Source organism: Eulemur rufifrons, chromosome 18, assembly GCF_041146395.1.
Source record: "Eulemur rufifrons isolate Redbay chromosome 18, OSU_ERuf_1, whole genome shotgun sequence".
Classification (NCBI taxonomy): Eukaryota; Metazoa; Chordata; class Mammalia; order Primates; family Lemuridae; genus Eulemur; species Eulemur rufifrons.
The window spans coordinates 46,912,305-46,938,964 of NC_091000.1; the positions used below are offsets into that span (position 1 = coordinate 46,912,305).

General features: G+C 39.8%; 2 protein-coding genes across 2 annotated transcripts; both read right to left on the minus strand.

Annotated features, from left to right (window-relative positions):
• Nucleotides 1-7,388: 7,388 nt before the first annotated feature.
• On the minus strand, nucleotides 7,389-12,050 carry ZSCAN26 (zinc finger and SCAN domain containing 26). Its single transcript, XM_069493384.1, is given in 3 exon segments — nucleotides 7,389-8,307; nucleotides 11,207-11,324; nucleotides 11,651-12,050. Coding segments are annotated over 3 exon segments (1,413 nt in total). The 5' UTR covers nucleotides 12,047-12,050; the 3' UTR covers nucleotides 7,389-7,408.
• Nucleotides 12,051-24,789: 12,739 nt separating this feature from the next.
• NKAPL (NFKB activating protein like) lies at nucleotides 24,790-26,007 on the minus strand. The gene has a single exon (XM_069493462.1). It carries the CDS (start codon nucleotides 26,005-26,007, stop codon nucleotides 24,790-24,792), a length of 1,218 nt encoding a protein of 405 aa, XP_069349563.1.
• Nucleotides 26,008-26,660: the final 653 nt, after the last annotated feature.

A 26,660-nucleotide genomic window follows, 5' to 3' on the forward strand; every position in this document is an offset into this window, starting at 1 on the left:
ATACAGTCTCAAAGGTCATCTGTCTGTGCATCTCTCATTGAATATTCCACTTTAAATGTAGGTGTGATAGACCGTTTCCAAAGTCTCCTATCCTCAAATATCTTTTGTAATGAGATTTGGCCACCATTCTTGTCAAGAGATGGAGTTTATTTTTCCTTCCCTGGAATCATGCTGGCCTATGACTTGCTTTGACCAATCGAATATGGCAGAATTACATTGTAAGAGGAAGTGCCCCTGTAGCTCTTGGCACACTGTCATGAGACTGCCATGCTGTGAGGAAGCCCATGCTAGCCATGCAGAAAGGTCCTGTGGATAAAAATCAAGACACCCAAGCTTAAGCCCAGCTGGGACTAGTGCTCAGATGATTCATCAGCTGAATACAGCTTTATGAGTAACTCTGGGTGAGATCAGCAATAGAACTGCCCAGTCACTCACAGAATCCTGAGAAATAAGCAGCTGAGGTTATTTTCAGCCACTACATTTAGAGTTTTAATTTATTTTTGATGTGACAATAGATAACTGTAACAGTATAAATGCATCAAGTTCTTTTTTCCTCTCCCTTCACTTACTTTCTCCTTTTGTGATCTCATTAGTCACATTTTCAATATATCTGTGTTCCAAGAAGACTCAAATTGCTGTCTGGCTCCAACTTGCCTTTCACATTCCAAACCCACATCTTGAAGTGCCAGCAGCTGTGGACCTCTCCTGCACTATAATTTCAACACAGCCCAAACTAAAATCAGAGTCTCTCAAAACTGTATTTCTCCATTTCTACTGGTATCATCATCATTCCCTTCAGTCTTTTTTTTTTTTTTTTTTTTTTTGAGACAGATTCTCACTCTGTTGCCCCGGCTAGAGTGAGTGCCGTGGCGTCAGCCTAGCTCACAGCAACCTCAAACTCCTGGGCTCAAGCAATCCTACTGCCTCAGCCTCCCTAGTAGCTGGGACTACAGGCATGTGCCACCATGCCCGGCTAATTTTTTCTATATATATTTTTAGCTATCCATATAATTTCTTTCTATTTTTAGTAAAGACGGGGGTCTCGCTCAGGCTGGTCTCGAACTCCTGAGCTCAAACGATCCTCCCACCTCGGCCTCCCAGAGTGCTAGGATTACAGGCATGAGCCACCGCGCCCGGCCTGCATTCAGTCTTAAAACCAGCCTTTATATACAATCAACTCTGAGTTCAGTAAATTCTTCAAAATGTCTCTTGCAGCCACACCTTCCTTTTTATTCCTTTATTACCATTTTCATTCACTATTACAATAATTTTCTGTGGAGTATTCCCGTCCAACTCCCCCCCTACCCCCCCCTCGCCACCACCATCCATAGTCATTCGATTAATATTTCCTAAAGCACAATTCTGACTACATTCAACAAACCTCCAAAAAATGAGTTTTAATTAATCCTCATTGAACTAAATTCAAACTCCCCAGGAACTGATCTTTACTGGATTTTACTGGTTTGTTTGTCACTCAAGAAACATTTATGGAGCACCTCATTATTTTCCAGGCATAAAGCTAACTCTAGAATAAAAGACACAGTTCCTACTTTCCAGAAAGCCATGGTCTTCCTAAATTCCTCCCGTCACTACCATGCTGAGTACTCAAATTTTTCTATTCACGTTATACTTTACAGCCAGGACAGCTCTTCTAACTGTAAATGCCCAAGACCCAGTGCAAATGACTGATGTAAAACCTTCCCTGGCCAACCCCAAAACTAATGCAGAGCCAGGGAAAACTGTTCTGTTCTGTAAGCCACACAGGTGGAAATGGGGTGTTGCCATGGAAAACTGCATGACCACCCAATATTGTATTACAGATCCCCCCCCCCCAACCCCCGCTTCTTGAGGACGAGGGTTTATCTCAGCATAGACTCTACAAGCCCGGTACGTACCTGGTATTCAACAAATATTGATGGATTTCTTGATGAATGCACGCAGACGTACCTGAGATGCCAGTAGCCAGGACAGTCTGGCGGGCCCAGAACGGATCTGATTCAGATCACATCCCAGAACCTGGCACAGCGCTTGGCATACAGTGGGCACTCAATGAGTGCGTGTCTAACTGTTGTTTAATAGACGAAAAGTTCAGAGACAGTGCACAATAAAGACGTGGCCGACCTCGTGAAAGGCTCCCGTGGGAGCGCGGAGGCCTGGGGCTCCACAGTCGGGGGAGCCGGCTGCCTCCCCAGAACCCCAAAGTGGGCGCGCGGGTCTCGCCAGCTCTTCCTGTAGGCGGCCGGGGGCCGAAGGCTTCGCCTGTCACAGCGCTGGCAGCCGAGCAGCGGTGTCCGGCCAGTTCCGTGCCTCTCTAGGAGCGTGGCCGCTCGTCTCTCTGGTGTGCCGGGAGGACCCCTTCTGCCACCTCCCGCCCGGCCCAGGCGTGTCTCCGCCGCCTGCCCAACCCCAGGCCCATCCGGATGGCCCAAACACGCCCCACATTTATGTAAATCATTTCAATTACAAACCACAGAATGGTGAAGACAAAGCCGAATCTCTGTCTGGGGTCATCACAGGCTGGTGAGAGAGACAGATCAATAAATAATCACAATACAGCAAGCAGTACCAATTATTTTCTTTAAGCATACAGGTTATATATGCACAATAAAAACTCAAGCTGCATAAAGACTATAAAACGAAGTGTCCCTTAGACAATTAAGAGTTAACCATTGTTAATATTTGGTGTATCTCTTCCTACGACATTACCTGCTACATAGTGGCACTCAATAAACATTTTGTTTAGAGAATTAAGTTTGTATATTTTAAAACACTTATGAGGTCACAATAAAATTTTGCACCTTAGCTCTTTTCAGTTAAGATAGCTTGGAAATATCTCCATATTAACTTATCCTTTAACAGCTAAATAGTATTCTATTGTACGAGTGTACCATAATTTACTTAACTATCCCTATCAATGTATGCTTAGGCTATATTTCTTCTTTAAAAGCAATGCTGTAGGAAACACCATTCAATACCTTTAAATTCTTTTATGAGTATATTTCTAGGACAAATGCCATACATTATTAGAACTGATCAGTCAAAGGACATAGGCATTCAAAATTTTGATGTGCAGTTCCTTATTAATTTTTAAGGCACTTCTGTCCAAAATAAAAGGAGACTCTACTGGAAAAAAATCAGTAAAGGAAGTGAACATGGTTATTCACAAAATCAAGATCTTAAATGACCAATTAACATGGGAAAAGATGTTCAATTTGATAGTAAAAATATAAAACGTCCTTTTAAAATCAGACCCAGTATTTATCCATTCACCTACTGAAGCACATCTTGTTTTCTTCTGAGTCTTGGCAATTATGAATAAAGCTTCTATAAACATGCATGTTCACGTTTTTGTGTGGACATAAGTTTTCAGCTCCTTTGGGTAAATACCAAAGAGGGAGATTGCTGGATTATATGGTAAGATTATGTTTAGTTTTGTAAGAAACTGCCAAACTGTCGTCCCAAGTGACTGTACCATAATTGCATTCCCACCGGCAATGAACGAGAGTTCCTGTTACTCCACATCCTCACCAGCATTTGGGATGGTTAGTGTTCTGAATTTGGGTCATTCTAGTAGATGTGTAGAGGTATCATTGTTGTTTTAATTTGCATTTCCCTGATGACATAGGATGTGATGCATCTTTTCATATGCTTATTTGCCATGTATATACCTCTTTAATGAAGTCTGTTAAGGTCTTTGGCTTGCTTCCTTTTTAAATGTTTTCTTGTTGTTGAGTTTTGAGTTCTTTCTGTATTTTGGATATTTCTTTAATAGACACATATTTTGCTGTGGTATATCGAGACAATGAAATATTACTCAGTGCTAAAAAGAAATGAGCTATCAAGCCATGAAAAGACATGAAGGAAACTTAAATGCATATTACTAAGTGGAAAGAAGCCTATCTGAAAAGGCTACATACTGTATGATTCCAAGTATAGGTTGAGGATCCCTTATTCAAAATGCTTGGGACCAGAAGTGTTTTGGATTTCACATTTTTTTTTTTATTTTGGATTATTTTCATATATATAATGAAATAGTTTGGCCATGGAACCCAAATCTAAACATGCAATTCACTTATGTTTTGTATATACCATCATATATACACATAGCCTGAAGATAATTTTACACAATATTTTAAATAATTTTGTGCGTGAAACAAAGTTTTGACTGCATTTTGAGTGTGACATGAGGTTAGGTATGAAATTTCCCACTTGTGGCACCATGTCAGTGCTCAAAAAGTTTCAGATTTTGGAACATTTCAAAACTGTAAATGACTTAAATGACTAAAAATAGGGACATGTACTATAGAATATTGTGCAGCTTATCTAGAAAATTATCTTCCATGAAGATTGTTAAAGATCTGGGTGTCTCAATCAGGGATTTATTTATTTGTTTGTTCCGAGGTTCAGAAACCCAGTCTAACTTAAAAAGAAACCTTTAATGGAAGAGAACAGGAGTATTCCAGGGACTCCCAAGACCAGGATGTAGATGGATCTCAGAAGCTGAGGCCTGAGGTTGCTACACCCGAGTGTCTCTGGGCCCTTGTGGGATCTCTGCTTCAGGAGTTGGCTTCATTCTTTTGCTTCTCCATTTGTCTCTATTTGGTTATGTGGCCACAAAAATTGTTCCAGCTCTGTATTACTTTCTGGTTAAAATGCCTAATAAAGACCAACCACAGTCTGTGATCCAGTGTCAACTTCCTATGGGTATCTAAATGGCTAAACCTTGCTTAGGGGGTTCCCTCTGTACCCAAGCATCAGTGGTCAGGGAAGGGTCACATGGCAGGCTGTCCACGCAGGGTCATGGCAGGACTGGACTAGAAAGGGTTGTGCAGATAGGCAAATTGACTGTCCTGTCTGCTACAAATGAAAACTGTTCATGATATAATTGAAGCTCAGTGAGAAAAGCAAAGTGTTTCTATGTGCAAAAAAAAGAATAGGATCTCAAAATATATAAGAAGGTATATCTGGACCATGAAACGGGGTGATTTATTTTTATAGTTTTCAAGTTTTCTTTACAACGAGTTTCTATCATAGACAAAATTTAATAAGAATGTATGAAGATATTATAACATGGACATCAGTGATTTTTCCCCTTATTTTTCCATACTATAATACTTTTATAATTGCAAGCTATATAATAACTTTATCAGTTTTTAAACAGGAGAGAGGGAAATGGAGACACAGAGGCTTTCTATTCCACTTTACATTTGGATATTACAGGATGCTACCCAAACAGAAATGTCTGATCAGAAGATATTGCTGCAATACATTCCTCCTGGGTTCCTGTCCTCTGAATAGATTTTTAATTTACCTTTTAGGGTGACTAGGGTGTCTTACACTGCAAGTGAAACCTTAATTGAGATTTGTTATGATACTTGCCCTTTATTCAATGTTTCTATGATTTTTGAGAAGGAAAACATTATTATTTAAATATAGCTCTGACATTTATGCCCAGGTGAATATGGGTCTGCCCCAAATGGAATGATGAGAACACCATTTCCTTTGGAGCTGTAATAATTAGGTTGTCCCTCGTGTCAAAGAATATATAATGTTTATACTTGTTCTATATAATCATCATGGAGAAAGCCAAGATAAATTTTCCAGATAACTAAGGGTATATAGTTCTTCATATTAGGAATCTTTTCATTTTCATTGCTTTTTCATAATAATAATAAAGATGTTCTATGTACTTTCCTTCTTAAACTGAACAGAGTCAAACAGTTTTAAACTATGACAGAACTAAATGTTTAGGTACTGACCTCAGCGTAGCCCTCAAAATACTTGGGGGAAAAATTCCTGCCATCAATTTAATTTTAGTCATAAAGGCAGAATAAAACATACATAGTTTTATGGCTTCCTAAGCAACAGACTATGACTGAATTTACATGAAATCTTTTAACTGTTAACTGCCTAATCCAACATTCATTCTCCCCTTTATCCTTAGTGACAGAAGCCTAATTTTCAGCTGGGTACTCTACAACCCAGAATAAGGCTCACTTTCTAGCCTTCCTTTCCTAAGTTTTGGCTGATGACATATGTGCTAAGACATTCTTGGAGAGGCTGTTCAAAGGTAGCTGACTGTATTGGGAGGAAGCTCTTTTTATCCTGCCTTTTGTCCACATTTTGCATGTGATGGCTGAAGCTTCAGCAGTCATCAAGGACAGACTGATTATCTCTGCCTTTTCTATTGCAAAGAAAAATAAACTTTTATGAAGTCGCTCCTATTTTGTTGTTGTTGTTTTTAAACTATATGTGCTGAACCTAGTCCTAATCACTACATGAGGGTTCACCAATCTTCCCACACAGGCAGACTAAGAAGTCTTCTCCAAACAGCAGTACCCTATGCAGCTGCTACCAATCAGTAAGTAATGGTTATCATCCTGGTGATGTGTTTTGGAGTGGACTCTCTTAATATTCCTCATCATTACTATGACATTCTGGTATTCATGATATAAAGATCATGATCTCCTCTCCAAGCTGACTTTATTGTTTTAATTTTCAAAGAATTCCAGAACAAGCAATATTTTAAAATTGTATCAACATTAAAGGAAAAAAGTCCAATTTCTTTCACTGGACATTTATTGAATAGTGACCATGCAGCAGTCACTATCCTGGCACTGGAGTTATCAAGTAAGACAGTTGCTACTTAGATTAATTCAGCACAGTTTATTCAAATGACTCATGAAATCTCTCCCATAGTCTAAGTAAACTTTCATTTATAACTTGAATCATGAGATATTGTGCTGGGGATGGGAGTAGGAAATGGTAAAACTACATGAAGCTAACCAAGAAGGCAAGTTCTATAGTTAACCAGCAAAAGATTATCTTTGCTTTGTAAAATGTTTCCACTGATACTGGGCGAGGAAGCATCAGGGTAAGGTCAGTGGGAGGAATGGTGTGAAGCCGGGGCGGGGGGGGGGGGGGGGAATGCTCTCATTAACCTGTACTTTAAGCCACCTTTGAGAGTTGTCTATTTCCAAACATCATTAGTCTTATATTATAGGAGTCTGTTACCATATCATATGCAAACATATCAATCTGCCCTTCTTCTGCTTAAGCCTGTAAATCTGTGGACCCTTGATTCACTACTGACTTAACGCCTCCACTCAGTCGTAAGGCTCTTTACTGCTTAGAGATCCATAATTATGCATTTATTATGTTAAAGGCTCTGAAGTCCTGCACTGAAGAATGCTGGTTAACTTTGATCCCATAGTACTACCTAGGGTGAAATTACTATTTTCCAAAATTGACTTCAAGGAAAATAAAGGGGGGGGGGGAATGGAGGCAGACAGCTTCCAATTTGGCCTCCAAGAATGCTCTGATGCCAACATTGGCTAGAGTGACTTTTCTTAAAGTGTTTGCTTGTCAGTGTGCCTTCTCCAAGGTTCTACAAGGAGAAAACACCTCATCAAGCCAGTTTGTCTTTATGGTGGTATCTCTGATGTTGAAAAAGACCTGATCTCTGCCTGAAGGCTTCTCCACATTTATTACACTCATAGGGTTTTTCTTCATTGTGGATTCTTACATGCTGAGTGAGGTGTGAATTTAGTCGGAAAGCTTTCTGGCAAATGTTACACTTGAAAGGTTTTTCTCCAGTGTGAATCCTGTGGTGTCGGATAAGGTCTGAGGTCAAACTGAAGGCTTTCCCACACTCATTACATTGATGGTTTTTGGAATGACTATGGATTCTCTGATGATGGGTGAGGAGTAGAGCCTGACTAAAGGTTTTTCCACACTCCTTGCACTCACAGGGCTCCTCCTGACTGTGAATTCTCTGGTGTCGATTAAGATGAGAGCTGCGCCTAAAGTTCTTTCCACAATGAATACATAGATAAGGTTTCTCTCCGGTATGGATTCTAAGATGTTCCAAAAGGCCTGCATTTTGGCTAAAGACTTTTCCACACTCCTTGCACTGATAAGGCTTCTCACCCAGATGGATTTTCTGATGTCTGACAAGGTGTGAACTCCTCTGAAAAGCTTTCCCACACTCATGACACTGATGACCTTTCTCTCTAGAGAGGATTTTCTGATGTCCAGTAAGGCCAGAACTCTGACAAGCTTCAGATTCACAGAGCTTCTCTCTCGTGTGTACACTCTCATGTTCAATCAGGTCCAAGTGCTGGATAAATCCCTCTCCACATTCTGAGCATTTGTAGTCAGTCTCCTTGGGCTTGACTGGCTGCCTTTCCAAGTTAGACTCCTTATAATGAGCCTCCATGGGTTCAGAGATTTTCCCAGATGATTCAAGTCTCCCATAGTAGTCTGTCACTACAACAAGCTTCCCATTCTAAATCCTTGTCTCCTTACCTGAAACATTAAATATATAACACCAATTACTTGTTTTCTGATGCTTAGGGAAAGGAATCTACTAAGAGGAAAAATTTAAATCAAGCCATATGTGTAAACTAAAAATGTTGTGGATGCTTATGTTTGCATAAAATATATATGAAGTGATACAAAAGAAATTGTTAACTGTGATTGCCTTTGGGGAAGGATGGGGGATTGTGGAGGGAGGTAACTTATTTTTAATGACTTAAACTTTATCAAGTGATACACACCACACACAGAGAAGGTAATAAGCAAGTAAACCAACTGTCTTAAAGGGCATGACTGTATATTCTTGAAAATAATCTGTCACATGGAAAATAAAAAGCTAGGTTAATTGAAGACCCTGGGCCAATAAGAAAGGGATAGCATTTTAACTAAAAATGAAGAAATATAGATGTGGTGCCAATTTTATCACTCACTGTGTAATCTTAGAAAGGTAATTTAAATCCTCTGGGCTCAGTGTCCTCATCAATAAATTAAAAATACTGGATCATAAGACCTTCAGAGTAATATGAAGTTCACAAAAATACCTTGGCCTTTCCCAATCTCCTTGGACAGCAGTAACACATCTTTTCTATCTCAATGCTGTAATAATTTGTTCATAAGTCCATTTCTCCCCCTTCAACCTCCAATGTTCCAAGAGACTATGAGCACCTGCAGAGCAGACTTTGTTTTCTTTAGCACAGTGACTAGTACATAACAGAAACTAAACAAATGTTTGCTAAATAAGTGGCCTGTGTCTTAAGGGTGAAATTAAAAGATGATAAAGAAAAACCTAAGCTCAGACACACAAGCAGAAGGGTGAGAAGGATGGGCAGATTGGATAAGTCTTTAAAGGCTAGGGCATGAATGGAGACGCAAAGTCAGAATGAGAGAGTAATCGGGAAGCTGGAGAAAGAAAATAGATGAGAGACACTCTAAGTAGCACCATTAACAAACAAATGAGGGTTAATCAGTGTGAGCAAGTTAAAGTCAGCAGATAATTAAAAAGGAGAGAGTGGATGAGAGCCAAAAGTGAAAGTGAAAGTGAAGACATTAGTAAAGAGATATCAGAAAAAGTAAAGTCACATGTGGGGAATGTCGAGATTAAATAATGCAAATAATAAACTGCGTATAAAGGCCCTCTGCAACAGAATGAAGTAGCCTACAATGAGGGCAGGAAGTGAGAGATTAAGAGAACAGAATAGGAAAGATTCGTTTCCAGTAAAACGTAATGGCACATATATCTAAAAGGAAGGAGAAGGGTTGAAATTAAAAAACAACCTTAACTTTAAATATAAAATAACACTTTCAACAAATCCAGGGGGTAAAGAACATTTTCAAGAATCTACTGTCATCACATTCACTTTTTACATTTAAAATACATACCTGTCATTGATTACATGGCTTAAGTTCATTTCTACAAGGTTATTCAGAAAAGGTAGGCCCCCTTTCTTTCAGCTACTTTATTCAGCAGGCTTCCAGAAGAAGGGGACCTTTGAAGTAGACTCAGAAATTGAACTTGGAAGTAGGCAGAAAGTAAAGTATGGCTTTAGATATAAAATCAGCCATTCATCAAATAAACATTTATTGAATATCTACTCTGCGCCAGGGACTAAAGCAGACTCAGGAAACAATACAAAGAACTAAACTAGTAATATAGTATAATGTGATTAGTTCTACAATAGAAGAAATCTTGGAGCTCTAGGAGCATAGATGGGGAAACTAACTCAGACTTGGGAGACTTAGGGAAGGGTAGAGAAAATGATATCTAAGGTAAGTCCTGAAGGATGAGTAGCAATTAGTCAAGGAGAGTAAGAAAAACACATTCCAGATAGAAGAAACAGGGCAGAAGAGACCCAGAAGAGAGAAACAGCAAGGAGCAAATGGAATGTATCTTGGCATCATGGGAATACAGTGTGAGCAGGTGGAACATAGTGTGACTACCTGTCCTAATTTGTCTGGGAGGACTGAGGAAATTTCCAGGACATGGAACTGTCCGTGCTAAAAGTCTCAAGAAAACTAGGATTGAGAAGACATGTTTTCTCAAGAAAACATGAGGCTGAGCTATAAACCCATTCCAGAACATGCCCTGTGAGCCTGTGCTAAAGGCTACCGGGAGTCAGCGAAGGTGGTGATTTTTTTCTTACTTTTATTTTTTACTTTTTATTATGGAATTTTTCAAATGTCAAAAAAAGTAAAAAGAATAATAATTCACCTGAAGGGTTTTTAAGGAAGGGAGAAACATTAATGAATGTGCATTTAAATGACAGAGACTGAACAGGAGGTAACTTAAATGGAAGTACCAAGGTAACACTAATGCAAAAAAAAAAAGAGAGAGAGAGAGAAGTAGGGATTGTATCAGACTAGAAAGAGGAAAACAAATGTAAAGAACAGATATTAGAAAGAGGAATTTCAGTGGCAAAGAAAATATAGAACAAAAAAACAAATCCAGGTGACAATTAGAAATAAAAGACAGTAGCCATTTACAATAGTTTGAAGGAGATAAGAAAAAATGAATAATGAAGCATGTGGCTGGGATTCTTTGCCTTGGGTGAGAAACTAGCACTACTTTTTTTATTTACTCCTACAGTAAGGAGAAAAGGGCAGGGTGAAGGTCCTGATTCCTTTTGTACTCTTTCTTTGGTGTTTTGTCCAACTAAAATGTTTGAGGTGATAGAAATCTTTTATATCTTGAAGACCAACCATAATTAGTTCACATTTGTGAAAACGCATTGATATGTACAATTAAAAAAGAGTGAATTTTACCGTATGTAAATTCTACTTCAAGAAACCTGACTCAAAACAAAAACAAAACACAAGGATGCTTAGCAGGCCTCAGAGGGAACCACACAGCCCAACTCATCTCACACACAAGAATATGCAATCCAGTTCTTACCCTTCTTTTTCTCAGGCTTTGAAACTTCACACTCAGGCTGAACCTGCTGCTCCTGCACTGCTTTCAGAGGGGCTGTCTCCTCCACAAGTAGTTTTTGTTTCTTTGCCTGGTCTAGGTCCTAGGGACAATTAGGTACATGTAGGGACAATTAGGAACATACGGGTTTAGGAAACTGCTGTTCAGAAAAATAAATGTTAGAAAAAAGAACAAAGAGAAACCCCAGAGGGGCAGAGAAAAGGGGTTGAGGAATCTGGAGCACAATCGGTTTCCTCCCGGGAGAGGACAGGCAAGGTTGAGGTAAGACCTACAGAAATGAACAGCCAGACTGGAAAGAAACTGAACCAAAGCTTAGCAATTTCCCTCCTACCAGTGAGTTCACATTCACCTGTCTGGCAAGAGATCTCAATTCTTGCTTTCCTGCAAAAGAGCACATCTGACCCTTACCACCTGTTGTCCTGTTTCTCCAAGCTCCAGCTGCAAATCCTCCAGAACAACCATGTCCTCTCCGCTCTCTGGGTGATGCTCCAATAACCCGGCCTGAAGCTCCTTAGGCAGAATGGTCAGAAATTGCTCCAGCACCAGTAGCTCTAGGATTTGCTCCTTAGTGTGGGTCTCAGGTTGCAGCCACTGTTGGTAGAGCTCCCGCAGCCAGCTCAGTGCTTCTGGAGGTCCTGTGGTCTCTAGATAGCGCAACTGCCTGAATTGTTTGCACAAGGGCTCCTGTCCAAGGCCTTTGCTGTTTCCTTGCAGCTTGAATCCCTGTTCCCTCACTACCCGAAGCCCCTCCTTCTTCAGATTCAGGGGAGCCAGGGAATGGGCACTCACCAATGCTGTTGTCATCCCCAGCTTCAGACTGCTCTCTCTGTTTCGGAGAACTTTCTTTTTACTGTATCCTCAGGGATACTCCTAAAAATATAATAACAAGAATCACAGAAACAGTAATAGTAGTAGTAACAATAGCAATAACCCCTTCTTGGGTTTATACATTTCTTGCTATCCATTTATTTTTCTCTTCAAAACAACCATTCCTAAACACACATACAAAATGAAAAAAAAAAAAAAACCTGTTTTACAGAAGATTGGCAGCTAATGTAGTTGGAATAATAGAATTGAAAAATCACCACTTTGCAGCCCTCAAAATGACTGATTCAGTCAAGAATTGTAAATGGTTGCTAAAACCACTGGGTGAAAGGAGTGGAGGAAGAGGACATTCTCCTAGTCTCAAAGAATCACCATACTGATTGCTTATTAATTACAAAGGGAAAAAATGGAGATTTCTGGCAGTCGAAACTTAACCAAATGACCAAACTTAGCAACACTAACAGTAAGACAACTGACATCATGTGCTTTATCATCCGTGTAGCATTTTTACTAAAAAATGTTTAACATGACTCTAATAATGAGGAAACTTTCAGGTAAATCCAGAATGTAGCTCATCTACTATAGGCATAGACTCTTCCAAATAATCAAGTTTATAAGAATAAAAAGAGGGTATGGGAAGGTTATTGTTATTAAGGAGACACAACTAAATGCAATGTATGAAATTTGACTCTTGCATTTAAAGAAAAAAACAGCTACCAATATTTTTTGAAGAATTCAGAAATCTGAACATGAAAGATATATCAGAATGGAGCAAGTAAACTATAGCCCTGCAGACCAAATAGAGCCTGAAGCCTGTTTTTCTGTTCCTTTATTGGAATACAGCCACACCCATTTGTTTAGATGTTGTTTACATCTGCTTTTGCACTACAGTGGCAGAGTTCAGTAGCTGCCACAGAGATCATATCACCTGTAAAGCCGAACATAGCTACTATCTGGCCTTTTACAGAAAAAGGTTGCTAACCCTTGATAGAGAATTTTCTCAGATGGTATAACAGTTCGTGGTCATGAAAGAGAATATACTTATTCTCAAGAGATGCATGCTAAACTACTTTCAAACGTTTCAGGGAAAAAAATGTGCACGTGAAGAGAGAGAGTACACAAATGTAGCAGGAAGTTGACAACTGCTGCTACATGATGGGTATATAGGTATTACTTGTACTATTCTTTTAACTTTTCTGTAAGATTTAAAAATTCTCAAATTGTTGAAGGGAAAAAAGATACAAAATAAATATAACCATTTATATATCCTTTAAACTCAATATCAGAATTAACTAAAAGAATGTAAGGATATTCATAACTCATCTCATTTACTGATTGTCTACTATGCGCCAAACTCTCTTAGTTGCTGGAAATACAGAAATAAAAGACAACTCCCTGGTCTCTACAGATCTCCGCTTCTCAAGAAATCTTGAGTGAATAAGCAACTGCACTTCAGTGCCACAATGAAGGTATGCACAGGATGCTAGCAGAGCACCTGTGAATGATAAAGCAAATCATTCCCAGAAGCAGGTCAGAAAAGGATTCCTGGAGGTTGAGTCCTCCTGAGTGTTAAAAGACAAGTGAGAGTTAGTCAGACAAGAAAATAGGAAAAAGGTTTTTCATACAGAGAGAAAAGTGTAAGAGCTGTTTGATATTCAGTGTAGTAGGTTCAGTGTGGTAGTTAGTTATAGCTGGGAAAAGATTACGTGGGGCTGAAATCCTGGGAAACACCTACACATAAGGAAGAAAAGTGAGTAGCAATAACCAGAGAGGTAGGAGAAGAACAAAAACAGCAGTACAAAGAAGGCCAAGGAGGTCTATCTCTGTAAGTGTGTAGGGGTAGAAAGTGCCTGGGCCTCAGACAGGCCTGAATTCCAATCCAGCCTTATCACTTACAAGCTGTCTGACCTGGGTCAAGTTATTCATCCTCTTGGAGACTTAGTTTACCCATTTGTAAAATGAAGATAACATCTAATTCACAGAGATTTTGAGGTAAGTGAGATAATAATCATAAAGAATAGGAGGAATTCATTGATTTGTAAGTGAAATTAAGAGGAGGCAGTGCTTAAGAGTGTGAAATGCCATAAGAAGGTGGATTAATCTAAGACCTGACATACTCACTTGATTCAAAACACAGATGCCATTGGTCACCTCTGTGAAGACAATTTTGGTAGTGAAATGGGGAGAATAGACAGCCTGCCATAGGAAAATGGAGACAGTGAGCAAAAATTCTTCTTTCAAAAAGTAAGACATTGAATGGAAGCGAGAAATAGGGCAGAAACTAGGAAGGGATAACATACAGTATGTTTGTGACTTAAGTTACTATCTTTATGCTGATGATTTCCTTATTTTTCAGGCCAGGTATCTTGAGTGTCAGACTTGAATTTCCCTCTGCCTACCTGGTACCTGCATACCTTATAGAAGCCTCTCAAATTCAATATGTCAAAAATGAATTTGGAAAATTCCACCATCATCCCTTGGAGCAGGCCCTTAGCATTCTTCATTTTGACTACTCTTGACTCTATAGATTAGTGAAATAGTATCTGCCAACTGCTGATACATGCGTTTGAATGGATGTGCATGTAGGGAGTGCAGGTGGGGAGGGTTGGCTCACTCAATTAGTGGCTGTGCTTGGCTAGGCTCCAAATACTTCTTGCTGTTATATATACCTGAATGTGTATACAGTAATACTCACCAACTGATAGGTATTTTTCCTTTGTCAAAAACGGACTTAAAATTTTAAAAGCCAAATCCTGGTATTTTTAATGGAAGTGAAAAAGCCCAAGAAAGTGATGACTATTAGCCAGAAAATAAAAGTTTGGTATTGCGATGGTTAGTTAACTTAACTGGGCCACGGGGTGCCCAGATATTTGGTCAAACATCATCCTGAATGTTTCCGTGAGGGTGCTTTTGGATGACAGTAACATTTAAATCTGTAGACTGTAGAATGAGTAAAATAGATTACCCTCCATAATGTGAGTGGTCTTCATCCAATAGGGTTAATGGTCTGACTAGAACAAAAAGGCATGGCCAGGTGTGGTGGCTCATGCCTGTAATCCTAGCACTCTGGGAGGCTGAGGCAGGACGACTGCTTGAGCTCAGGAGTTCCAGACCAGCCTGAGCAAGAGTAAGACCCCATCTCATAAATAAATAAATAGATAGATAAATAAAAAAGAACAAAAAGGCTGATCCTTCCCTGAGGAAGAGAATTCTTCCTAACAGCCTCCAAACTGAAACATCAGCTTTTTTCTTACCTTCAGACTTGAACTGAACCAGCTCTTTCTGGGTCTGCTGGCCTTCAGACTGGAACTACACCATCAACTCTCCTGGTTCTCAGGCCTCTGGACTTGGACTAGAACTAAACCATTTGCTCTCCTGGGTCTGCAGCTTACAAAGTCACTCTGAAGATGTTAAGACTTGCCAGCCTCCATAATCATGTGAGCCATTTCCTTATCATAAATCTCTTTCTAGATATCTATCTATCTTTATTGATATAGATATCCTATTTATAGGATAATTTCTCCACAAAAATTTTGTTTTTCTAGAGAACCCTAATACAGGTATACAAAATATGATGTTTAAATAATGGTGGCTCATTTCTATGATGTAATTAAATATATATCAAAAGCAATATAGAATAAAAAATTTGATAAACTATTTTTAGGGGAGCTCCATATCCAGCTTTTGAATCAAAAAACTGATCATTCCTTCCTTCTTTCATAACTTGTTATAAATAGAATCAATCAAGTTCTATTGATTCTATTACTTAAATATCTCTTAAATTCATCCACTTCTCCTCATCCCCTTTGCCACCATTTTCTACCCAAACTACTGTGACTGGTCTGACACACCAATCTATTTCCCGCAGTGCAAATGGTGATCATTCTAAGGAGGAAATGAAATACTATTATATGTCTCTACTGTGCCTCTTCCATTACAATAGCTCATCATTACCCTTATGATCAAGTTCAAAACATTTAATATGGTTTAAAATTTACTTGTGATCTAATGAACTATTTAAACTTGCAATACTCTTTCTTGCTCCTTGGTCCTTCCACAGTTTACTCCTTCTGCCTGGAACAGTCTTCAACCCTCCAATTTTCTTCTTGTTAATGTCCATTCACACTTCATGTCTCAGCATAACAATAAGCCAGCACAATTGTTCTATGTGCTTTCTATGTATTAATTTATTTAATCCTCACACAATCCTATAAAGAATATACTATCACTAACCTCGTTGTACAAAAAAGGAAACTTAGACATGGAGATTTGAAGAACTTACACAAGGTCCCAAAATTGAACCTCAGATCTTTCCTCCAATATCTCTTATATCCACAGGTCAAAAGCCTTGGATTTATCTTTATCTTTTCTCTTAATTTCACATCCTACATCTGATCCAGGAGCAAATAGTGTTGGCCCTACTTTCAAAGCAGATCAATAATCTGACCACTGGCCCATGATATCCTTATCTCCCATCTGAATTACTAGCAACTTTTTGGAATTACTCTTAACTTTTAAGTTTTCCTTATCCCGTTCTTGACCCCCATACAATCTATTCTTATCAGGAGTTCCCAGGTAAAGATGCTTTAAAACATAAGTCAGATCACGTTTTTTCTCTGCTCAAAATCCCCTAAAGACTCACACCAAGAAATGACAAAATTCCTTATACAATACAGTGCTCATTTATTCTACACGCCTTCCCCAACATCCCAATCTCTTACAAGCTTTGCCCATGTTCATTGCCCTCCAACCACTCTGGTCTCCCTGTTATCCCTCAAACATGACAAACTCACTTCAGGGGTTTGGCACCGCAGTTCCCTCTACCTAGAAAGTTCCTGCCTCCAAAAGCCACACAGATCTTTTCACCTCCTTCAGATATCTGCTCAAATATTACCTTCTCAGTGAGGCCCATCTTTAATATCTATTTAAAATTGTGTTCAATGGATGTAAAATATGCACCAGAAGGTTGTGCCCGGTTAACTTGATCCATAGCTTCATCCTTCTCGTAGGCCCCAGAACTGACACTTCCCGCCCCGAACCCCATCCCTAGTACGCACTGCGCCTCCGTCCAGGGAGCCTTCTCTGCACCTGCCAGGAACCAGCTGCTTCCTCGTCTCCTAGGCCGCAGTTCCGCCCCAGCTCAGTGCCCAGTCCTAGGGCCAGCTCACTCGTCCTAGGCCCCACAAGAGGAGCCAGCGCTCTCAAGCAGCGCCTGAGAGCTCCTTGCCGAGGGTCAGCTCCCACTCTCCGGAGCACGTCTGTCTACGCTCTAGGAACGTTGGAGGACCAGGGCTCGATGGTGTCCTGCTACGCCTGGCGGAAGGGGGATAAGACAGGGCCTGTGCCTGCTGTGGTCCTGCTGTGGTCCTGCTGTGGTCCTGCTGTGGTCCCGCTGTGGTCGGTTGGCTGGCATGGTCTTGCCTTTTTGAGCTTAGGTTTTTTTTTTTTTTTCTCATTTTAAAGGAGAAATTTGTTTTATTCATGTAGAAACAGGCCAGCTCAGTTGAGTGTTATCACAAACAGCCAACATTTCCACTTTCCTCACTGACATAAAACAGACACATACTTCACCATTTCTTCCCAATTTAAAAAATATCAAACACAATGGCAAAAATAAGTGTCAAAGTATTTTGAAGATTAAATTGAACAATGGATATATATTTGGTTTATGGTAATAAGAAATTAAATCTGTCTATTACCGTGGGAGAAAATAATCAATGAATGTATGTTTTGGGGGAAGGAGGGCAACTATCAAAGCACTTTACAGCAGAGAACCGAAGTACTCTCTCTCTTGCCCACCTTATCACAAACTGTTTCTACAGTCTTTGAATAAAATAAACCCTTTTAAAAATCTGAACAAACTTTTCTGTTTAATCGATCAGTTGATAAAAGTTTTGAAATATTAAATATACAAACCATTGTACTATGACAATGTACTATTTAGTACTTCAAGCATTGAAACTATCATAACAGAAAAGAGGCCGGGCGCGGTGGCTCACGCCTGTAATCCTAGCACTCTGGGAGGCCGAGGTGGGCGGATCGTTTGAGCTCAGGAGTTGGAGACCAGCCTGAGCAAGAGTGAGACCCAATCTCTACTAAAAATAGAAAGAAATTATATGGACAGCTAAAAATATATATAGAAAAAAATTAGCCGGGCATGGTGGCGCATGCCTGTAGTCCCAGCTCCTCGGGAGGCTGAGACAGGAGGATCGCTTGAGCTCAGCAGTTTGAGGTTGCTGTGAGCTAGGCTGATGCCACGGCACTCACTCCAGCCTGGGCAACAGAGTGAGACTCTGTCTCAAAAGAAAAAAAAAAAAAATAACAGAAAAGAAAAAACAACCAGTGTCATTATCACAAGTTATCTTTTCTCCTTGGATGTCAGAAAATATCTTTTCAAAGTAAAAGTTAAATATATTTAAAACTTTCCATTAGGCTAACAAATCCAGTCGACATAAATATTTCACTAATTAGAAATTAGTATTCTTTCTTGAAGGGAAAACTTGTACATCTGATTTAACTTTTTTATCTCTAAGGAAGGGCTTATTTTTCAAAATTATATAAGGGATAAACATAAATAGAATTTAATTTAAAAAGGAAGTAAATATCATACCCTAATTGATATACCCCCCTCTAAAACTTCCTACCATGGCTAGCTTCTTAAATTCATCACTCCTATTATCAAGGCTGAGATTGTTGACATTGCATTGGATATTCCATGAAAATCAAAACCCTTAAAGTAGCTAAAACAAAGAATTTTTTAAAACTTCAAGGTGTGTGTTTTTAATTTAAATAGTCTGTATCTTTTGAGAAGGGCAGGGGTAGATAAGGTGAGAATAACTGAAAATAACCATTTTTACCAGGACAGACTACATATTGCTAATACAAATCAATTTTCAAACCTGAGGTTTTCATTTCACAGGATTATACTTATCTTTGTAAACTACAGTGATTATGTTTTCATCAGGTCCAGTCATAGGATATTCAAGATAAAAACTGTCTTTTCCATATATATCATCAGCAGAGGCACTATTGCACTGGAAGTCATGCCACTATGCACTAGGTTGTAGCATAGATTTACAGTTCTTATCTTTTTGTTATCATGCTTCCTGCTCTTCTTTCTGCTTCCACTCACACAGCACGGTCTCATTCTCTACTCTGAATTTTTAAATAGAATATTATGTGACCAGTAATCATTCTATTTTATTTTTATTTTTTTTATTTTTATTTTTTTTTTTGAGACAGAGTCTCACTCTGTTGCCCAGGCTAGAGTGAGTGCCGTGGCGTCAGCCTAGCTCACAGCAACCTCAAACTCCTGAGCTCAAGCGATCCTCCTGTCTCAGCCTCCCAAGTAGCTGGGACTACAGGCATGCGCCACCATGCCCGGCTAATTTTTTCTCTATATATTTTTAGCTGTCCATATAATTTCTTTCTATTTTTAGTAGAGATGGGGTCTCGCTCTTGCTCAGGCTGGTCTCGAACTCCTGAGCTCAAACGATCCGCCCACCTCGGCCTCCCAGAGTGCTAGGATTACAGGCGTGAGCCACCGCGCCCGGCCCAGTAATCATTCTAAACAATCAAAACCTACAAATGAATCTAATAAACTTAACGTATAGCTTAATACTGGGAAACCTATAACTTTTAAGTCATCGTATTAATAGGCTAGTAAAGAGGAACCATATGATCTTCACAAATGCTACAAAGTCATTTAATAAAACTCAAGATGCATTTCTGATTAAAAGGGGAAACTCCTAACAAAAAAAGAAATAGATGGATACTTTCTTTATAAGGCAAAAATAAATATATCTCAAATACACTGAATGCTTCCCTTATATTTGATGGTGAAATCTCAGAAGTACCTCCCACAAAAATCTAGCTGAATTTGTTAGACTAAGAATAAAAAGACAGCAATTTTGCTAAACCTATTGATTTCTTACTCCCTAAATTACTGATATAGTTAAGAATAAGAAATACCTTCCCTTGTGCTACAGAACTTAAAAATATATATGTATATATACACACACACACATATATATAATGAAATACCCATTAAGACCCCTTCTGCCAGTAGGGAATTTTTACATTTTGTGAAGCATTACTTTCAATTTTATTTAATTATTTTATATTTTATTTTTATTTTTATTTAGACTTGAGGTCTCACTCTGTCACCTAGGCTGGAGTGTAGTGGCATGATTATAGCTCACTACAGCCACCAACTCCTGAGCACGAGTGATCCTCCTGCCTCAGCCTCCCAAGTAGCTGGGACTACAGCCATATGCCAGCACTCCTGGCTAATTTTTGTTTTTTAAAGAGAGGGTCTCATCTCACTATGTTGTCCAGGCTTGAACACCTGGCCTCAAGTGACTCTCTTGCCTCATGAAGCACTATTTTAGATAATTTTTTTTTTTTTTTTTTTTGAGACAGAGTCTCAATCTATTTCCTGGGCTAGAGTGCCGTGGTGTCAGCCTAGCTCACAGCAACCTCAAACTCCTGGGCTCAAGCAATCCTTCTGCTTCAGCCTTCCAAGTATTTTAGATAATTCTTTAAAGTCTTTAATATAATAGCCCATGAGAAAATTTATGGTGTTCCATAAAATTTATCAACTGTAAATTAATCAGCAGTACCTTCACTAGTTTGCTTTCTTGGGCTTTTTGTCAGCACTGAATAAAACTCAATGTAACTCTGATGGTTAAGACAAGTTATTTGATCTGCTCAACTTCCTGTTTGAGCAGAGTTAAATAATAAAGTGATTCTAATGGTTACTTTTTTCTTTTTTGCCAAGGAGGAAAGGAATTTTTAATATGAAAATTATCTTCTTGGGAGAACAGGAGAAGGTGCCTCAAATCCATCTCCCTAATGGTTTCTTGAAACCTAAATATAACACAAAATTTTTGTTGTGATGTTTTTCTTCTATTCCACAACCCATAACCACATAGTCTGGGTAAAACTATTTCAAAGGAAAAGTTGTTCTTTTTTTATTATCTCCCCTGAGACAAAAGTAATCTGCAATCAAATTCCAACCCTCAAAATCTCTTTTAAGGCCGGTCACGGTGGCTCACGCCTGTAATCTTAGCACTCTGGGAGGCCGAGGCAGGTGGATCGCTCGAGGTCAGAAGTTCAAGACCAACCTGAGCAAGAGCGAGACTCTGTCTCTACTAAAAAAATAGAAAGAAATCATCTGGCCAACTAAAATATATACAGAAAAAATTAGCCAGGCATGGTGGTGCATGCCTGTAGTCCCAGCTACTCGGGAGGCTGAGACAGGAGGATCGCTTAAGCCCAGGAGTTTGAGGTTGTTGTGAGCTAGGCTGATGCCATGGCACTCACTCTAATGCAGGCAACAAAGCGACACTCTGTCTCAAAAAAAAAAAAATCTCTTTTAAGGCAGATTTACCAGCCAGGTCTGTCTCTAGAAGCAACATTAAATGGCAAGTTAAGCATAACTACAGCAAAAGAGCTGTCACAAGTATTCTGCTATAGGCATTAGAGGCATATTTGTTGTATTGTACTTGATATTTTTGGAAAAGAAGTTCACCAGTCTTGCCTTGGCTTACTTAGAAGTCATAGTTTCTCAGCTGCTTTTTTTTCCCAAGTGAGAAAGACAAAGATATTTGTTTGGCTAGAGTTAGGGAATCTTTTTAGGCCTTAAGGGTGATATGATCAAGTGTCTCCCCAAAAGAAAAACAATCAAAAGGCAAATAACAGGGAGAAATATTTGCAAAATATGAGATAGAAACCTAATTTATTTATTATTTAAAGAGTTTTTATTATCAGTAAGAAAAAGACCAATAACTCTATAGGGGAATGGACAAAGGTTATAATGTGGATAGTTCACACCCAAACAAAAGAATTACAAAAGACTCATAAATACATACATTAAAAGATGCTTTTAAAGACATTTTTAAAATTTATTTTTATTTATTTTTAAGAGACAAGGTCTTGCTGTGTCACCCAGGCTGGAATGTGGTGGCACCATCATAGTTCAATGTAACCCTGAACTCCTGGGCTCAGGCAATCCTCCCACCTCAGCCTCCTGAGTAGCTAGGACTATAGGCGTGATCCACTAAGGCTGGCCCAGATGCTCTGTTTTACTCTTAATTAAATATATGAAAATAAAATCGAAAAATGAAATGCCATTTTTCACCTATTAGATTGGCAAAGACCAAAAGTTTGAAAGTACAATATTGATGATGATGTCAGTGAGTATGTAAACATAGAAGGCAGTGTTGCAATATCTATTAAAACTTAAAAGTACATAGAGCTTAAATGTGACATTCTTAGACTTTCCTTGACCACCCTATCAAAAAAGTCCCCTCATTACTATCTCTAGTTGCTCATTTTCTTCATATCATACTGCAGTTTGTAACTATTTATCTGTTAACTTTTGTAAGTCTGTCTCCTCCAATAAAATGTAAAATTCTATAATGGCAGGGATCAAGCCTAACTTGTTTCTTGTTTATCCACATTAACTGCCATAGTACCTAGCACATAGAAAGCACCTAATAAATATTTTCCCTTTGATACAATAATTTTACTTAGAGGTTAGCATTTCTAGATGACTCCAAGGATTCTTTTTGACCCAATAATGCTAATTTTAGATGTATATGCTACGGATATACTGTCACAAATCCACAAAGATTTAAACTACGGTACTGTGTTGATGATAGCAAAATATGGGAAAACATCTTAAACATTCAACAAAATATGGTCCTTCCATATAATAGAATACTATAGAGATTACAACAAAGAATGAGGTAAATTTATATGTGTTGATATAAAACATTTCTGTCAAGTGAAAAAAGCAAGGTGTCGATTCATGTGTACAGTATGGCATGGTTTCTAAAAATGGAAATATGCATATGTAACAGCATGGCTATCACCAATCTTCCCCAAACCCCTTTGGAGAAAATACCAAGCTGGTGTGGTCCAGTGTCAACCATGCCACATACTGGGGGGTAACAGTGCCCTTCCACATCCCACTGCCCTGCCAGATTCTAGAACCCCACCCTCTCACCTTCAGCGCTGTGGGACTTACCAGTGTTTTGAATTTTGAAAAGAGGGTTAACCTTAGTTCAACACCAATGACACTCCCCAAGACTGGTGCTAGCCAGTTTCTCAATGCTAACTCTCCTGTGCAGGTGGCCCTAATCCACTCATGCATCCTGGATCTTCATCTTTTCTTTTTTATCTCTTTTTATGAATAAACTCTATGTTCTCTTCAATCAGGATTTGGCTTCTAGTAAGTCAAAGCCAAACTTTTCTTCAAAAAAAATTTTACTTTCAGCACAGGTACTCTCTATTCCATTTAAAAAAAAAATCATTCAAACTTTCATTCTAGGAGCTGTAGCTTAAAAAATACAAAAATCATTGCAAACTGTAGTGTGTATGTTGGCTGTCTTCAACTCCTGGACTCAAGCTTCCCAAGTAGCTGGGATTACAAGCAAGAGCCACCTTGCCCAGCTGGCATTTGCTGGTTGTCTATCCCCCCTGCTCAACATTACCCTGATTTTCATTCACATATCCATTCCTTCCCCATATAGCCCATAAACTGACCATACCTACAGCTCCAGGAATAGGCCATTCTATTTCCCAGGCAACAGCACTTGTTTTGAATGAGTAGGTGATCTAAACTTATCCAGTTGAGGTGAATCTTGATTCTCATTTAGAATGCCAAATCAGAAATGTTCTTTCTGATTTGGACCAGGAAAAACGTAACCAAACTTAGGAGTTTTAGCAGCCCTTTTGTTATATAAGGGAACCAGCCTGAGGAAAATGATCCATGCAAAAGGAAGGTGGAGAAAGAAGCCAAAGTCCAATTAAAGCCATGCAGAAAACTCATCCTCCTTCTAGACTTTTCAGTTATAAGAGCTAGTATATTTCCTCTATTTTCTTTCTCCTTTTTCGGGGGCTGGGGGGACAGAGTCTTGCTCCGTTGTCCCAGGTAGAGTACAGTGGCGTCACCATAGCTCACTGCAACCTCAAACTCCTGGGTTCAAGCAATCCTCCTGCCTCAGCCTCCCAAGTAGCTGGGACTACAGGTGTGCACTAGGACGCCAAGCTAACTTTTCTATTTTTAGTAGACAGAGGGTTTTGCTCTTGCTCAGGCTGGTCTCAAACTCCTGAGATCAAGCAATTTTCCCGTCTTGGCCTCCCAGAGTGCTAGGATTAAAGGCATGAGCCACCATGTCCAGCCTATCTCCTCTATTTTCTAACCCAGTCAGCTAACTGCAACCAGAAGTATACACTCAATTGAATCCTTTCTTCTTTGTGGGGTTCTTTTGGTACTCCCTGGGGCAAATGAATGGCTCCATTCTACGAGGCAATGAAGCCCTCCAAGAGACAAAAATGTCAGAGCAAGAGAAAAAAACTTTAATAGCTCTAAAGTTATCCTGCAACATATACTCTTGTATACACTCATAACTTATGGACAGACATAGAAGGCATGAAAAAAGGGATTTCTTTGGGGAGAAGAGTCAGGGAATGGGGTGAAAGATTCACTTGTTACTAACTCTCCTTCTGTAATGTTTGAATTTTTTTAAACCATGTGCACATACTACTTTTTAAAGTTAAAAGAAAACATAAATTGCTAAAGATATCTCAAAATGCAGCTTTTTTCCTGAGGGACTTATTAACATTGTAGGTATAGTAGCACTGGAAAGCCTTTTGATACTTTTGGTCATACAAGACTTTTGTTGTTAAAAGTCCTGCTGGTAACAAACAAATCCTTACTTGTCATCTTTCCCTTTTGTCTTTCTGTACACCATTTCTCGGAAACTGGCTAAAATCTTATTTTCTCTCTTTCGTCTCTCTTCTTGGTTAAAGGATGCAAGGGCTCTCTTCTCATCGGCACTGTAGATCTGGTTCTCCTTACGCAGCCGTACAGCCTCCATTCTCCGATGCCTGCTGCCACTCATGACATAACCTGAGCATTCAAATGACGCAATCTCTTCACTTGTCAATCCAATTTCACCTCTTCGTGGGATACGTTTTCCAGCCTTTACATACTCAGCCATTGCTGCACCTTCACCTGGGAGCAGAGCATGACCATAGTTCAAAGGTTTCTGATCTTGAGAGGTATGTATTATAGGTGCTTCTGGACCTATTAAATCCATGGTATCTGCAATCTTTGACTGCTCAATCCAGTTATCTTCTGGAAACTCCTCTTCTGAGTATTTACAGCTTGAGTCACTGGATTCTTTTTTAGTCTTCCTATTCTTTTTCTTGAGTTTTTTTGCTCTGCGTTTCTTTTTCTTCTCTTTCTTCTTGGCTTTTTTTACTCTCTTTTTATCATCATCAGAGTTAGAATTCATGTCAGAGTCTGAATCACTGTCACTATTTTCAGAATACTTCCTATGTTTTCTCTTAGATGACTTATTCTTTCTTTTTTTCTTGTTTTTTGAACGACTGGTCTTCTTTTTCCTTTTTTCTTCAAAGCTAGAATCTGAACTGCTCTTCTCATTCTTTACCTCTTCATCCTCAACTGGGGTATGTTCATCAGAATCTGGCTCAGGAAACTTTGGAGACAACCCCCACACCTCAGGCGCTCCCAACTCCCCAATCCTCTCTCTCTCCTTCAGCCTCCTCTGGCGGTAGCTCTCCTCCTTCTCCTTCTCATAGTCTTCTACCCGCTGCCGGTTACCCGGACAGCTGTGGTGATGGTAGCGATATTCGCCATAGGAGATGGAAGAGGACGAGAAGGCATAGTTGCGGAGCCCTGGGGGCGGCTCTCGAGACCCAGAGAGGCTAACAGGGCAGGAAGTGCCCACGCCCGACTCACTCCACGGAGGCCTGAAGCCCTCAAGGCAGCGGGAGTGAGAGCGGGAACGGCCGCCCCAGGGCGAGCGTGTGGACTGAGTGGATGGCGGGCTCCCAGACGAGCTCCGTCGTCGTCTCCGAGAGCCCAGGGTGTCCTCGGCATAGCGGGGCCGGGATACTGGAGCCATGAGCGGCGCTTCAAACCGTCAACGCAGGGCGGTTACCACAGACACCGAAACAGGTCAGCGGTTCCCGCTTACGCAGGCGCACTGGAAACGCACAGCTTCCGCTTCCTGCTGGTTGCCAGCGCGAGAACAAATTCGCGCGTGGGTTGTGAGGCGGCCGCGCCGGCGGAGGCTGCATGGAGAGGTCTTGTCAGAAGGGGATAAGGGATGTGGGCGCGCTTGATTTTAGGACTTATCATTACGCAGCTTGAGCCGTGTCGGAACATGAAAAGAGGAATTCGCAGCAACGATTGCCTTTACTGTTGAAACATTCCCTTTCTCGTGCTTAGATTTTCACCTTTTACGGCCTTGCTACTCACCCGTCTTTTCTCCCATTCTCACTTACGCCCTCTTTACACCTTGGTGGAGGAGCCTTACTACCAACGCTCTTCCTTTTACCCCTTTAAAGGGAACTTGTCTGCCATCTTTATGGCCGAAATACGTTTAATTAATGACTTCCCAACCCTGCTTGTTCCTGCTGGAAGCAAGAACCAGAACTTATTTTGGAATCAGTTTGAGCTCAGCCTGTGAGCCAAGTGAGGACAGAATCATGATTTTAATTCTTAAATTCACAGGCTTTTCTACTCCAGAAACACATGGAAGTATCCAACTCAGTC

Bases quoted from the DNA above. Each gene is read 5' to 3' on its own strand.
- NKAPL (XM_069493462.1), bottom strand. From the start codon at position 26,007: ATGGCTCCAGTATCCCGGCCCCGCTATGCCGAGGACACCCTGGGCTCT.